The sequence below is a fragment of the Ricinus communis genome, chromosome 5, assembly GCF_019578655.1.
Source record: "Ricinus communis isolate WT05 ecotype wild-type chromosome 5, ASM1957865v1, whole genome shotgun sequence".
Lineage (NCBI taxonomy): Eukaryota > Viridiplantae > Streptophyta > Magnoliopsida > Malpighiales > Euphorbiaceae > Ricinus > Ricinus communis.
The window spans coordinates 19,670,929-19,688,275 of record NC_063260.1 but is presented as its reverse complement, the minus strand read 5'-3'; the positions used below and the strand labels follow the sequence as shown (position 1 = coordinate 19,688,275).

Below are 17,347 nucleotides of genomic sequence, written 5' to 3'. Positions count from 1 at the left end.
CACTTTATTAGTATAAAATCTTAATCAGAAGTTCTAATTTTCTTATCACTCCATTTCTTGCTTCTTTATATCGCCATCTGGTGTAATGTAAGGTTTCAGATAAACCGAAAACAGGTAATCCTTGTTGTCAGTGGGATGAATTCTTCACATGGGCTTATTTTAAATGCTCTGCATGTAATCTTCTAGATAACAACATGAGACAGGAAAATGAGAAGTATTACTGAATTCATCTAATTATCGATAGGTTTGAAACATTACATCTCTATAAATTTCAAAGCATCTAAACAGTTTACGACTCACAGACTTCACATGCAAGTGATAGTTAGAAACTAAATTAATACTTTTAGAACAATATATTTGGTGAGATCTATGATTGAGAAATTACAGTTAGATTATTTAATGATTAATTGTTCGCATATTCCAGGTTTTATTGTCAGAGGCAAGGGCCATGCATCTATTACAATATGAATATTAATTACTTCCGGTGAGATCTATGATTGAGATATGACAATTAATGATTAATTGGTTGGATATTCCTGGTTTTATTCTCAGAGGCAAGTGCCACTCATCTATTGCAATATGAGTTTTAATTAATTTCTAAATAGCTGACCATAATATTGTTGGCAAATCACAGATAATTAATATTCACTCCCTCAAGCGTTCGTCCGTGCAAGATTCCTTCCACTGACACTATAAATTTATAATTGTAGGAAAAACTCATAAACAGATTCCAAAGCTATTTAAATCAAATTTGTCTTCCATGTAAAATATTAAACTTGATTGCGAGCCGCAGGTGAAGAAGTTAGATTGTTATGATAATTTAATGTCAGGAAAATTAAAAAAGAATCGTTGGTTTGGCTTTTTTGCTCAGAAATTAAGGAAGATCTAATCATTTATAGTATTAAGACAGTTGACCTAAATTTAATGAGCCAAGTTGGTCACTGATGCCCATTACTATTCCCTTAACCGTACTTATTATTGACTGAAACCAAAGGACTTGCTTATCTACCCTTACATTTTCATGATTTTTGAGGCATCTTCGTATCCTTGTTAACTTTGACACGTTCTGTCAACTGTATTAATCATGTATGGTTATGGAATCATAGAATAACCCAAGTATTTTAGTTAAGTATTCTTTTCTTTTTCTTAGAAGTTTGAAAAAGAATGAAATTATCAAGCCACGAGGCAATCTTCTGCACTGTGAATTTATTTCTGCAGGCGAGTGCATTGCACCTAGAGCTACTCGGCTGATTGGCGTTTATTGGAATTTGCCAGCTAAAACATCGACACAATATGACAGGTTCGAGGCAATTCTTTGAATGAGGCTTCTTTTCCTGCTAGAGAGTAATGCATCATAGGAGTTATAGCATATTGATTTCTGTATGAATCAAGAAAATTGTATCTATGAATAGGAAACTAAGGTATATCATATGTGTCGAGACTCAAAAACATAAACATTTCCTTATCGAGTTAATTAGTTATTGAATTCAATATATAAGAGGCATGAAATAGAGACGTCAAAGTTGTTGCTCAAAAGAAAAAAAAAATAGAGACGTCAAGAACTCAAAGCGAGTTAAATACTGACATTTCTGCAGGAATCCAGACGAAAATAGACGGCAGAATTTTAATTGTTTAGCTAGACGAATGTGACATAATTGGCAGGTGCATGCTGGGAGAAAAGGAAAGAAAAGAAGGCTTCAACGTGGGCCATATGGAGTCATATATTCTAATCAAAACCGTACATATCGCCTTCCCACCGCATTCTTTTTTCACTTGATTATGAAGTCACTGAGAGTAAGACTTGCTGTTTGATCTGTAAGATTCAGATAGAAGTGATTTAAGGGCTGTTGTTGGCATTGCACTAGTTCTGTACTAGACTGATTTAAGGTATCTATAGGTGATGTCTTGGTGTTAACTGCTAAGTAGAATGAATGGTGCTAAAATTAAGGAGAGCAGTGGATTTTACATTTCTGAGAGTCATCATGTGTCGTGGCTAAACGAGCAGTGAGTTGTCCATTTAAGTATGTAAGAAACCAGGTTTAGTTATATTCGTGAAACCAAGTTTAGCTATTTTGGCGGTTCCTACATATAAACGAGTTCTCAATTCGCATTAACCGGGTCTCCATCAATTATTATTGTCTTTTTCTCTAACTAACATCTCTCAAGTCAGAGCTTCCCCAATTTCAAATTAAATAGCCTGGTTTGTGTTCTTTGATTTATTCCCTACCTACTACATTTGATTTTTCACACATAAACACACGCAATAAATGAATTGAAAATGAAATGAAACAGGTTCTTCTTTGTTCTCCCTACCTAATCCTAGTTAAGAGCCAATTTGGCTTTCTGGACAGCATTCTGTCAAAAGAAATTGACACCCTATCTGAAGTCAAAACGCATCTTAACAAATATATGTTAGAAATATAAAAAGGGATTGAGAAGTAATCTTCTGTAGCTGAGGAAACTTGAACTAAAGTTTGACTTTGCCAACAAATATGAAAGATTAAGCTTTGCTAGGCACCAATTATACGCTCTCTCTTAAAAGAGTGAATGGGGAGAAAATATTATCTAATGTAGCGTTTGCGGGCCCTTTTCAGTGGTGGAATTGGATAAGAAACTTGGCTTGCTTGCACATGCATCTTTTCCTTGGTGATTAAAAAAATGCATGTGGAGGTAGTACAATAAGCATAAACAAACAGAGAGTATGGAGCAAGTGTAGATCCAGTGCAGAAGCTAGCCGTAAGCCTCAAACTGTCCACCAAATACTTATCACTTGCCTGACGTATTTCATATACTTCTAAATTTATAAATGATAATGTAATTCAATGCTTACTGTTACCATTTTATTTTCTTATTTGATAGATAAAAATGTTTTTTATTAAATCTATATATTTAATATGACTCAATTGTTAAAATAAATGAAGTATATGGTTATAAAATTTTATCAAGTATTTTTTAATTATATTAATAAGTCTCGGAAATTCTTTTTACATCTTTGGCCGCATACTAAGATCTCATGTACGCATATATAAATAAATAGTTTGTAAAGTTTAATTCATAGGAAAACATATATGGTTGTCTCTGAAAATAATTTAAAAAGTAAATATTTTAATTATAATTTCTCATCCCAATTAAACAAGAATAAAATCTGTTCTTTGATGATTTATTAATTAAATCGAGGCTCAAATGACAAGAGAAGCGGCAACTAATAATTCTATGAATTGGTGAAACTTAATTAAGAATTGTTCGATAATTTATATGCTTCTGCAGGGGAGCACAACACAATAGTCCTGCGACTCTGTTGATGATTCGTTGCTATTCACAAGAAATTTGCTGTCCTATAAACAAAGAAAAGTGAAAATTAAAATAATATATAATGATTCAAAATGATGGGGAAGAAATATTTGGGGTTCATTCGTTTTACACACTGGATTATCAGACTAGACTAACGATTCGGTTAATCGAATTGAGATAAATAAAAAAATAAAACATTTAATAAAAATTTAAATAAGTTTTTAAATTTTCGATTAAAATGTACTTAGATTTGTAAATTTTAAAAAATTAATTTAATTAAATTTTTAAATTAAAAAAAATAGAAAATTAATCATTAAAATTAACTCTCTCTATCTCTTCATGTAATAATATGAGATTCAGTTAAATTTAGGTGTTAAAAAAAATTATTTTAATCCTTTTCAACTTATATTTTTTTGCATCTAAAGAAGTATCTTTTAATAAATAAAATTTATAAAATAATAATTTCTTTTTTACATTAATAAAAAAAATCAACTGTTATTATTAATTAAAAGTAGAGTCAAATCTAAAAAATATAATTATTTTATTTTTTAAATATTAAAAGTATAATTGAGATTTTTCAATGCTTAGAATATTTAGAAATTTAATTCCACGTCAGCCAAAAAATTCAAAGACTTATCCACCTTTTCCTAAATTTTTCACTAAAAAACTAAATCAAATATTCAGTTAAATATGAGTTCAGTTAACCAAATTAATTAAAAATAGAAGTAAAAGATATGTAGTGGCAAGATAATTAAAAAATCAAAAGAGAAAAAGAAAAAAAGAAAAATCTAAGTTTCTGAACTTTTAGTTTGGATGAAAACTTTATTTATAATTTTCTTAAAACAAGATTTATTTAGAATATAAATATTGAAGAGATATTTTTAAAGATTATATAGAAATTATTTAAAATATCTATTGAAAATAATATAATATAGTATATATTCTTTTTTTTTCTTTTTTTACAGAAGGAAATGGGGTAGTAAGTATATTCCAAATTCATATACTGCAAGGCAAAGAGCCATGCTTCTCTTTCTGAATAGATTTTAGTGGTCCTTACGACAAATGAAACCGCGTGTCCGGGCTCAAACTGAGTAATTTGGTTCCGATTCTATTAATTAGCTTGTGTTTGAAATTTGTGACTAAATTTTGAAAGAAAATTTCTTAAACGTATTAATTGAGTGTGCGATTATGCACATTCTTCAATTTTTGTTAATCAATTAATTGAAGTGCTAAATTTTTTTAATCGAATTAAGACAAGCTTCTGTTATTCATTAGAAAAAAGAAAAGGACAAACGGATCGTTTTGACATGGACTTAATTTAGGCTACCACGGATATAGACCGCTTACACTTGTAGCAATAAATTGGTAGGTGTAAGCATGTCTTATGCAAGAAAGAATTGTATGGTTGGTTTTTTGACATTTAAAATGGATTATATCCGTGATCTGTTATTCAGTTTCTTGAGGAAAATCTATTTTGGGAATTTGCACATGAAAGTTGTATAAAATCATGATAAATTATTAAAATATGTTACGCTCAAGTTTTTGATTTTCAATAATAAAATGTCTCTTAATGAAGAATATAAAATTTTGTTCTATCATGACTATAAAGAAAAAAAAAATATCATCTTATGTTTCTTTTTTGGATAAGTTAGTAATTTTATTAATATAATATGAAAATAAAATTGATGAAGAATACTTCTATAAATTAAGCAATAAAGAAACTATAGCCACATAAAAGACGGGCTACTAGAAGAGCAACGAAAATATAGAATATAAAGAAACGTTCAATCTACCATTCTCTCTTCAAATTCTTTATTTTAGCATGGTATCATAGCAATATTCTGGCACCTAATTATTCATTTTTTAATATATCAACAGATAATATGACTACTAAAACATCATCAGAATCTTCAAAAATCCATCCAAACACCAAAAATATGAATTCTACCATAGACCCATCAAACTCATTCTTTATTCACCCATCTGATCAACCTGGCCATATACTTGTTCCACAAAATTAAATGGCTTAAATTATTCATCATGGAGTAAATATATGATTCATGCTCTCATAGCTAAAAATAAAATTGGCTTCATTCATGGATCCATTCAGCCACCTTCAGAAATTGATAAACCTACAGAATATGCTATATGGAATCAATGCAATAGCCTGATCTTATCATGGCTAACTCATGTCGTTGAACCTGATCTAGCCAAAGAAGTTATTCATGCCAAATCAGCCCAACAAGTATAGGAAGATTTCAAAGACCAATTTTTACACAAGAATGCACCTACAGTATATAAAATTCAAAAATCTTTAGCCTCTCTCTTACAGGGTTCCATGACAATTTCGGCATACTTCACAAAAATTAAAGGCCCTTAGGATGAATTGGAGGCTTGCCAAAAGCTTACCACCTGCAATCAGATGAAAGCACATAATGATCAGAGAGAGGAATATCGATTAATGCAATTCTTTATGGGACTGAATGATGCTTACAACACTATTCGTACAAATATCATGATGATGTCACCATTGCCTAATGTACGTCAAGCATACTCTCTGGTCATCCAAGATGAAACGCAACAACAAATGACCTCAGAATCAACTAAATTTTTTTCATTGCAACTACAGTTCCAGGTCGAACAAATAACTCAAACAACTCTAAAAATAAGTATTGTGATCACTGTAATAGAGATGGCCATACAATTGAGAATTATAGAACTCTTAAATTCCACTTGTAAATTTTATGACAAGAAAGGTCATACAGAGGATCGCTGTAAATATAAAGATGGCACATGGGCTCTCAACAACACAAGAACGCATAACAATCGACAAAATCAATCACAACAATAGTAACGCGGGCCTCACAATAATTTCTTTCCAACTGCAAATGCTACAGACTCTTTTCAATCAGATGTCAATCTTTCCAATACACGGGATTTTTCCAAATCTCTTTTTGGTCTCTCCACAGAACAGCTTCAACAGCTCGCTCATGCCATTTCCATGATGTCTCCAAATCTTGCTTCTAGTAATAGCAATGTCCAAGCAAACGTTGCAAGTCTGTTCCCTTTTTCTAATACTTCAATTAATTATGTGTTTACAAAACCTTGGATTTTGGATAGCGGAGCCACATATCACATTGTTTCTGACCCTATGCACCTTACACAAACAAAGTCTCCCTCAGTGCCTGTTGTTAATCTACCAACTGGATCATTCGAACCCATAACTTCAATGGGGATTGTACCATTCAATTCTGACATAACTCTAAACAATGTTTTATGTTTCCCTTTTTTTAATTTAAATTTGATGTCTACAAGCAAAATTACTGATGCTTTAAACTGTTGTGCCATTTTATTTCCATCTTTTTGTATCTTGCAGGACTTGAATACGGGGAAGATGATTGGCTCGGGTAAACAATACAATGGTCTATATTATATGTCTCTGTTGCAAAGGACACCTACATCTCATCAAGTTTCTCACTCTTCAAATCTATGGCATATGCGTCTAGGACATTCATCACCATCTCGTCTCAAACTAGTTTCTTCATTGTTATCTTTAAATAATTTCTCTTATGATAATAATTGTGTTGTTTGTCCCATGGCTAAACAAACAAGACTACCATTTTCCTAAAGTTCTATATCAACTCATGCAGCTTTCGAATTAATACATTGTGATATTTGGGGACCACATAAAATTCCTACACATTTAGGGGAATGTTTTCTTTCTCACCATTGTGGATGATTTTATTAGATGCACATGGATATTTCTCATGCAACATAAATCGGAAACACAACACATTTTAAAATCTTTCGTTGGTTTCATTTATACTCAGTTTTATGCCCATATTAAGGCTATTAGAGTAGATAATGGTTCTGAATTTCTTTCTATGAAAAACTATTTTCAATCACATGGCATAGAATATCAACGCACTTGCGTGTACACTCCATAACAAAATGGAGTTATCGAGTGAAAGCATCGCCATATTCTTACTATTGCTCGTGCATTATTTTTTCAATCACACTTGCCACTTGATTTTTAGGGTGAATGTGTTTTAACTTTTGTTTATCTTATCAATCGACTTCCACCACCATTATTATCTGCCAAATCTCCTTTTGAGTTATTATATAAACATCTACCATCTTTTGATCACTTAAGAATATTTGGTTGCCTATGTTATGCAACTGTTGTTCATCCAACTAATAAATTTTATTCTCGTGCCAAATGTTATATCTTTATTGGATATCCTATTGGTCAAAGGGGCTACAAGCTTTATGATCTAGATAATAAAAAGTTCTTTGTCAATCGGGATGTTCGATTTTATGAAACCACTTTTTCTTTTTCTTCTACTCCAACTCTATCTCCTCCAACTCATATGCCACTTGATCACTCTCTTGACATCATACAAGAACATACACACATTGAACCATTTATTATAAATGACCCATCTCCTCCAACACAAGAAACTGAATCACCAAACATAAATATACTGCTACCCACTCAGCTTAACCAACTAGATGTAACTCCTCAATTAGAACATGATCATACAACTCATCTAGACACTTCAGATCCTATCATAGTTTCACCATAACCTACTTGTTTCAAGCAGCGTCTTGTATGGCATAAAGACTATGTAACGTCTCCTCAAGTCAATCAGTCTACCTCGACCTCAAGTTCTAGAAAAGGTACTCGATATCCTATTTCTAATTTTCTCTCATTTTCTTGCATTACTCCTACCCATCGCACTTTTTAGCTAACATTACAGTACACACTGAGCCCAAATCATATGCTAAAGCTATCCTTGATCCAAATTGGCAACAAGCCATGCATGTGGAGCTAGAAGCATTACAGAAAAATAACACATGGAATCTAGTTCCTTTGCCTGTTGGACAAAAACCAATCGGCTACAAGTGGGTCTACAAAATTAAGTACAATCTGATGGGAGCATTGAACGTTACAAAGCTCGTCTTGTTGCCAAAGGATACACCTAGGTTGAGGGTGTCGATAATCAATAGATATTTTCACCTATAGCCAAACTCACAACACTCCATTGCCTTCTCACTATCGCTGCTGCTCAACAATGGTTTACCCACCAATTATGTCCAAAATACTTTTCTTTATGGTGATTTACATGAAGTCGTATATATGAAAGCACCACCTGGTCTTCGTCGACAGGGGGAGAACACTGTATGTCGACTTAACAAGTCTCTTTATGGACTCAAACAAGCATCAAGGAATTGGTTCACTTTTTCAAATGTTGTTCAAAAGGCTGGTTATCAACAATCAAAAGCTTATTAGTCTTTCTTCACAAAGGCTCAAGGCACCTCTTTCACTGCAATTCTTATTTATGTTGACGATATTATTTTGACAGGAAATAATTTGCAGGAAATGGAAAGCCTTAAAAAGTTTCTTCTCAAATATTTTCGTATTAAAGATCTTGGAGACTTGAAATATTTTTTGGGTATTGAATTTTCACGATCCAAGAAAGGAATATTCATGTCACAAAAAAAAATATGCATTGGACATTTTGTAAGATTCAGGTCTCATAGGTGCTCGACCAGATAAATTTTCAATGGAGCAGAATTTGAAACTCAGTTCTACAGATGGATAATTGCTAAATGATCTAACTAAATACAAAAGATTAATTAGAATATTGATATATCTCACTATCATAAGACCAGATATAGTTTACTCTGTTCGAACATTGAGCCAATTCATGCATGAACCTCATAAACTCTATTGGGATGCTGCCATTCAGATACTCAAATACATCAAAGGTACACCAGGTCAAGGATTATTACTGCCCTCTAACTTGCTTTAAAGCCTTTTGTGATTCATATTGGGGAAGTTCTTATGCTACACGAAGGTCAGTTACAGGATATTGTATTTTTCTCAGCAACTCTTTCATTTCATAGAAATCAAAAAAATAAGCAAATGTTTCTAGATCATCAGCAGAGGCTGAATATCGGGCTATGGCTAATACATGTTTGGAACTGACTTGGTTACGATTTATATTACAAGATTTGAGAATTCCACAAACATCTCCTACACCACTATTTTGTGACAATAAAGCAGCATTGCACATTGCAGCAAATTTCATTTTTCATTAACGGACGAAACATATTGAAATAGATTGTCATATAGTTTAAGAAAAATTACAAGCTAGAATGATTAGTCCTTCCTATGTTCCAACTCGTTTCCAACTAGTAGATATTTTTGCGAAAGCCTTAAGAAAGGAGCAGTTTATGACATTGTGTAACAAGTTGGGACTTCATGTTATTCAATCTCCAACTTGAGGGGGGGTATTAAGAAATATTGCTGTAATATTTAGTTGAATTTTCTTAGATAGCTTATGTTGTAATCCCTCTAACATAGGAGAATCTCGTTTTAGTAGGCTAAGAATTAGCTATGTTTCTTTCCTATATAAACTTGTACAGCTCTATATCTTCTTTGTATTATCATTGTTATCAATATACAGAAACTTTCAATCTACCATTCTCTCTTCAAATTCTTTATTTTAGCATCAATCCTCTAAGATTTTCTCCAGTATCAAGTACTTCAGCTAACCTTATGATTGATTAATACATTTACATATATAGCCATTGAAATTTCCCCCTTTCAAGAATTTTCCACTTTAAATTTTTATATGGAAATAAAGTTTAAAAAAAATCAAATCGAATAAAATGAGCTATTATATTGATACATTAACGAAATTCGAATCTATATATTATAAACAAAAGAAAAACGAATATCGCCCCATCAAATCAAATATATGTATCGCTCTTTTAGAAACTGCTTAGAAAACAAATTTGTTGAATGTGCTATTTCATATATTTAAATTAGACTCACTCTATTATATCATATGTAAATTAAATCAATTCTATAGTAATATATTGCTCTATTTATTAACTGTTGCATTCTCATTGTTGGATTTTAATCATTAGTTGTTAATAATAATAAATAAATCAACCGATAAAAATACAATAATAAATATACAATTAATTAAGTGTACAGATGACATAATAAACTGATGAATTTATCTAAAAATTTATCTAAAAAAACTTATTATTTGTCTTGATTACTGCATAGAATCATTATTTTGTTTTATGGGGCTAAATGCTTCGCACACTTTAAACAAAGATAGCCATCATTTAATAGTTGCTATGAAAATAATAACCGATTTAGCATATAATATATATAGGCTTGGACTCCAAGAATTCAGTTACATTTTTTTTCACCAAAAGATATTAAAAGTGTTGATTAAAAAATGGATAACATTGTTCTCTATTATTTAATTCAAAGTTGTTATTCTTTTCATTTCTGACCATTGAAGATGGGAATCTTTGTGTACATTAAAAGAAAAACCATTTGTTCATATGTAAGCAGTTATATGCTTTAATACTCTACACCATTGGATGCATAAGTGGTGACTTTTTAGTGGAAGTTGATGATTAAACTAGCAAAAGATATGAATATGCAAAAAACTTAAATCTCCAAAAGGGGTTGGAAGAGACAAAAAGATGTTTGTTGATTATAGTTAAGAGTTGAGAACATAGTCTTTCAATCACTTTATTTTTCATACGATGAAGGGTTTGGTTGCCCTAAAATTTTAAATTTATCTATAAAATGTAGTAACACCCTCAATGCGTCTGTTATTAGGCTAGGCTGGCTCTAAACTCTAAGTACTTTAATTTTACCTTTTTAGATATGATCTGGATCTTACCTTAGATTTGTTTTCTGGTTGTCTAACCAAGAATATTTGCTTCCTACTGTCTTGATTTGCTCTTCCATCAATTGATAAGAATTTAGAAAATTTATTATTAATTATTATAAAATGAATTTACAAGATTTTAATAATATTTTAGTATTTTAAAATTGTTTATCACATTTTGAAAAATAATAACAATAATAATACTACTAAATATTTTTAAGTTCCCTTTAATTAAGTTTATAGTATTCTATTAATACAGTAAATATATAAATTTATGTTTAGAGTACTTTATAATTGATTTATCAATTATGAATAATTAACATTAAAATATAACTAATATACTTTTCAAGATTAATAATTACTATCTAAAATAGAAACTAACTTATTAGTTAATACGTTTTTATCCTAAAAGAATAGTTTATTTTAAGTTTGCATGCAGATTAAGAAATATGGGTCTTTTTCAGTTAATGTCATTAATGGTTTTCACTATTTCTCTAAAATACCCTTATTCAATTCTCAATAATAATTATAGTTTCAAAATATAAAATGTGAAAATCAATTGCATGTGACAATATATATATATATATATATATATATATATATTAAATAATAGAAGATACTTTTTATAATTACTCACTAAATTAATAATTCAAAAATGACTAAAACTTAAGGTGAACCAAAAGAACTATATAATATTAAAAATATAATTAATAATGCCCGTTTATAAAATTATAATTATTATTAAATTAGGAAAGTAACTTAAGTTAATTAATTAATTAGGCAAAAAGCATAAAATGATATATCATCACTGTACGTGACAAAGTTATTGAGACATATAAAATTTTTTTTGTTCTGGAATTTATTATTTTAATTATAAATATTTTTAATTTATTTTAAAATAATTATCAAATATTGTTTTATTAGAATGATTTTTAATTTAAAAATATATTAGTTAATGCATTACACTACTTCAAATCAAAATATACTAATTCAAAAAATATAAGAATTACTGAATTGTATATAATGTCTATATTCAGAATAAACACATATTAAACTACTTTTCTATATACCAAAACTTTTATGCCCGACATTTATATAATAGACTAGTAATTTATCAATGTGTTGCATAATTATTGGTGTAATTTTAATTATAAATGATAATATAAAATATGGTTATAGAATTATCAATTTTACTTAATCATTGTTTTAGAAAATAATAATATTTTTAAATATCTTCTTAATAAAACTTTTGATATTTTAAGATTTTATCAATAATATAAGAATTATATTAAAATATATATAAATTAAATATATCAATATAATTAATACCAATGTTATAATTAATATGTCAACTTTCAGAGTTAGAAATTATTATATAATTGAAAATTAATATAAAAGTTAATATAAAATTAAAATTAATATATTATTTATAATTAATTATTTCAAAAAATAATTTATTAATTAATAAATTAATTATATAATAAATACAAAAATTACACTTTATCTTTGTTAACTCATATCCTAATCTATGGCTATGTTTTAATCAGGCTAAAAATACTTATGCCTTAATATTATAAAAAATATATTAAGAAAAAATAGTCAATAAAAAATAGACATCTTTTACATTTATTACCTAATGCGTACGAAAAAAACTCAAGTTTAAATTTTTTACTTATAGAGCAATTACTTTTACTATTTGAGACAGACTTAAGTGTATCTCTATATATGTTTTAAAAGCAAACGTTCTTATTAGATCTCGTATATTTTTAAAGAATATATATAAAAAGAACTAAAAAAAAGAAGTGAAATTTTTAAATATATCATTTAATATATCAAAATTGGAATCTTAGCATATAATTAAACTTTATTTTAGACTATTAGCATATTTTAGATTGAGTTCCTAGTAATTGTTTCTGACATGATATCACACTACACTAAATTAATCTATTAATAAATAAAAAATGAAATTCCTCAATTATTTAGGAAAAGAGGTATTTTCTTCTATTTCATCTAACTACAAAGTGAAAGAGGCAAAGGAAGACAGAATAGAACTTAAAATGGAGTAAGCTTAGCTTGTAGAAGTGGTACTTGGGAATGAGCAAATTCTGGTTCTCCCCACTTGTCTAATTAATGTGATGGGATTTAAAATCTTATAAGATCTACAAATATTTCAAGAAATGATCTTTGACACATCAGCTACTAAATAGGCTATCATATTTCTCTTAGTATTAAGTAATTTTCTTCGACACATCAGCTAATTAAGTAATTTTCTCTTAGCTACTGCTGGTACCCATCCCATTTTCTTCGTCTTCTTTTTTGAAATTTACAACAAAGATTTCAAGCAATTATGTTGACACATCAACTAATTAAATGATATTAAATGCCTTTAATTGTTTTACTTAGTGCATGTGCCAATAGTAAATGTTAAGAATAAATTGATTTTTTTTATATTAGATGCTAAAAAGAATCTAATTATCTTTAATTTATATCTTTTTAATATGAAATATATTAATTTTAACTATTTATTTTTAATAGATAAAAATATTTACTTTAATGAAGAAACGTTAATATTAAGTTCTGTAAGAATATAATTATTATATTTTTAAACTTCAAAAATATAATTAAATTAGTTTAAAATTTAAGAAGTTAGTATATTTTAATTAAAAATTGGAAAGCTTACGGGTGTATTTTGCACAATAATAAGAACAAGGAGACGAGGAAAAGAACGCGTAGAAGAAAGAATGACGTTAAATTAGAGAAGGTTAATCCGTTGAAATCGCTGGAAAATTACGAAAAAGGACGTTAAGAAACGTGTTCCCCATGGAGTAGGGAACCGCCAGTAAAGAAACAGAGTTAAGGTCGGCGCGGAATACATACGCCGCTTTAGAATTCTTCAAAACCTAAAATTTCACCACAAAATTAATTTATTTTTTCTCGAATTCCAAATCCAACAAGAATAACAAAACCAACAACAAAACCCTAACCCTAATTTGCCCCACACCCTCTGCTCTTTCCATATAAATAATCCACAATACCCTTTTTTTTTTTTTACGCCAATCTTCAGCTCCCCCTCTTCTCTCTCTCTCCAGTTTTTTTTCTCTCTGTTTTGTGTTTCTGAATACTGAAAAGAAACTCACATAAACACACTTTTTGTTTAATTCTTGCAACAGAAATAGATCAACGAAGGAACCGAGTTTTTAGTTGTTGTCATTGTGAATGGTGGAAATCTTAAGTAATAGTATCAATTTCATGCTCTCCCTTTGTCAATCAAGGGTGAGCTTTGGCTTTGTCTCTGTTGCATCTGCTTTCGCTTTTGGATCTTGCAAAGAAGGCTGGTACTATCGCTGCCTTGGCGTCGACCCCTGAGCTAATCTTTAATTCCCATACAATCCCCAATTTTCGATTCTTGAGAAAATTTGTTTTATTTTTTGTCTAAAGAACAAAAGAAAAGAAAAGCCGAATTATCTGTTTTAACAATTAATTGATTCGATTCCTCAAATTCGAGATCTTTTTCTTTTATTAACAAAAGGGCTTTGCTTAGATTTGTTAATTCTCGAAGAAAAAGAAGAAAAAGAAAAGAAAAAAGATGTTGCTTTACAAGCCAAAGAAAAATCAGGCTGCTGCTAAGGGCAATAGGTTCTTGATTAGTGTGACAGTGTTGGGAAGTGCTGGTCCGATCCGGTTTGTTGTTAATGAAGAAGAGCTTGTTGCTTCTGTTATTGATACTGCTCTGAAGTCTTATGCTCGTGAAGGTCGCCTTCCTATCCTTGGCTCTGATCTCAATGATTTCTTCCTTTATTGCGCCAATGCTGGTTCGGAAGGTAAGCAATTTCTTTTAGCCTTTTAGCCCTTTATGTTTTTAATTGTGTTCAAATCATTTTAGTCTTCTTGTTTTGTTTGTTTGCTTGTTATTTGCTGTATAGGGTCATTTTCTTAACCCAAGTCGGTTTAGAAAAAACAGAGACAGAGCCTTTTTTCGGTAACTCTCTGATGTGTTGATTTTTTTTGTTTTTAGATTCTGCATGTACACGTTAACCGCTCTTAAATGTCATCCTCAATGTCATTGCGTGCTTGCAGCGGATTTTGGTTAAAATTGGTTAATAAGTTTAATAATTTTAACTTAGCTGTTGAATGTTGTTGCAGCTCTGAGCCCATGGGAAACAATTGGATCGTTTGGTTTTCGGAATTTTATGCTATGCAAGAAGCCACAGCCAGTAAAGGTGGATGATGGAGCAAGGCCCCATGCAGCAATTACACAGAAGGGGAGTGGTAGTTGGAAGTCTTGGATTAACAAGTCCCTTAATCTGAAGATATCTTCTCACTAAATGGAAGATGTCCTTTCTGTCAATTATCAGTTTCCAAGTAATGGAATTTGTTCTCTATCATTTTTAGTATTCAGTTATTTTAATTTGCCGAGTTGAATTCGTCATCTTGGTTATGTTTCTTGGGCTATTCTCGATCTAATTCTGGCTTGAACCAGATACCTGAAGAAGATTTGCTATTCAGGGAATAAATGTGTACTCTTTAGGAAGTTTTTGCTTTTGAATAAAATTAGACATTTGTTTAAGTGTCTAATAAAACTCTCTTTTTTTTTCCCTGTAGATGGTTGTTTAGTTTGTTTTGCACTTTGAAATGGCATATTATTTGCTGTTTACAGTATATTCTTACACTAACTGGGAATGCATCTTATGCTTAAAAGGTTAAAACTTCCAAGGGGAATTATATCTATTGTTTGGCACTTGAAGTTTCTTCTTGCTTTCATACGAAGCAAGAAGAAAGAAAGAAGTTGCCTTTGCTTTGTTTAACCATGAATAACACGTGCGTGAATTGCTTATATTGTATCATTCCAATTCTAATTAATAGATTGTGCGAAATTATTTTTAGGATGTCTTGTTAGAAGTGAGTTGGGCAGTGGCAGTTGGAAATTTGTGCATTTTGTAGCTTGAGTTGCTAATGATGTGAACCCTCTTCTTCAACTGCGACTGGATGCAACTTGCATTACTAATCAAGTTTGGAATGTTATTCTAATTTTTTAAATTAGACCTGACATTTCTAAATAAGTAAATTATAATCAAATTTTGACCTGACATTGAGCCAAATCAAAGTTTGTCTTCTATTTTTGATATTGGCGTGGACCCAGACAGCCAAATTTCCACCATCACATGGGCAACTGATGTCAATAAAATTTGCTACTCACAGTGAGGGAGCGTGGGGCTCTATACCTTTTTAGACTTTTTTCCCCCTGGAAAAGTTCCCGACTGTTAGGCTCCGTATGAATTGATAGCATTCCCTCTCTTGGCTTTCAAGATAAAGCAATGAAGCATGACCGTTGTTTTGGCAATTATAGCACAGCAATTCGCTAGGCTGTAGCATTTACCTGGCTTTTCTGTTACATAGTTATCTGTTTTAGGCTGTAGTATTTACCCTTAACATGCTATTCGTGATTTCTAATGATATTAAAGATAGATTCCATCTTCATCTGAAGTACACCAACCCCAAATATTATTGAAGACAAGATATACAGGTGTTAGGCTCCCTTATGATGCCTAATTCTTTTGTTGACTTGTGATCTGTGAGGCATTCATGTTGCTCAAATTATTATTATGCCAACTTGGTGGTTGTAGGAAAATATGAATTTTAAAAGAGTGTATGGTATTTCTTTATTGGTGCTTCATAGAAGAAAAATCTTGTCAAGATCAGTTTGAATCTTTATCTTATATATATATATATATTACGAGAATTGCTTTGATCATTGTTTCTCATTGAATTGACTGCATAGCTGTGTAAAACTTTATTCCTTGTTAATAGGCAGTCATTTGTGGTGTTGAATGGAGGTAAAGAGGCAATACAAAAGGAATCATATTCCAGCATCATTGGCCATATTATGGAATCAATAGCTTCAAAATTACAAAACGAGTCGCATACTGTCTATCATTTTAAGCATCATTTTCACATCACCATACAGATTTAGAGGGAGATACTTATCTCACATTTTCAGAACAATATGATATAGAGTACAATTATGTTGCACGGAAACCTTATGATCTATCCTTGTCAAATCTCTATTCTTATCTTTGCTATCACACTTCCTCCTTTTCCAGTTTAGTTGCCTTGCATTGCACCAAGTTCTCATCCAGAGGCCAAAATTTGGAGAGAAACTTTTACCTATGGTTTTCAGATATTTTACAAAAAAAAGAAAAGATGTACTGCTGGTCCCATAATGTTTACAATTTTATTCTTGTCCCTGCAGCTTTAGTTAGAATTCAATCATATATATGTAATTTGGATCTATTTGAGGGAAAAAATAAAAGAAAGAAAATTTATCCTAATTCATGTAATTCTTGATTCGA

General features: G+C 30.4%; 1 protein-coding gene across 1 annotated transcript; it reads left to right on the top strand.

Moving 5' to 3' along the window:
- The first annotated feature begins 13,880 nt into the window (after nucleotides 1–13,880).
- On the top strand, nucleotides 13,881–15,598 carry LOC8262529 (uncharacterized protein At4g22758). Its single transcript, XM_002527751.4, has 2 exons — nucleotides 13,881–14,818; nucleotides 15,141–15,598. Exons 1-2 carry the CDS (start codon nucleotides 14,584–14,586, stop codon nucleotides 15,320–15,322), a joined length of 417 nt encoding a protein of 138 aa, XP_002527797.1. The 5' UTR covers nucleotides 13,881–14,583; the 3' UTR covers nucleotides 15,323–15,598.
- The last annotated feature ends 1,749 nt before the right edge of the window (nucleotides 15,599–17,347 follow it).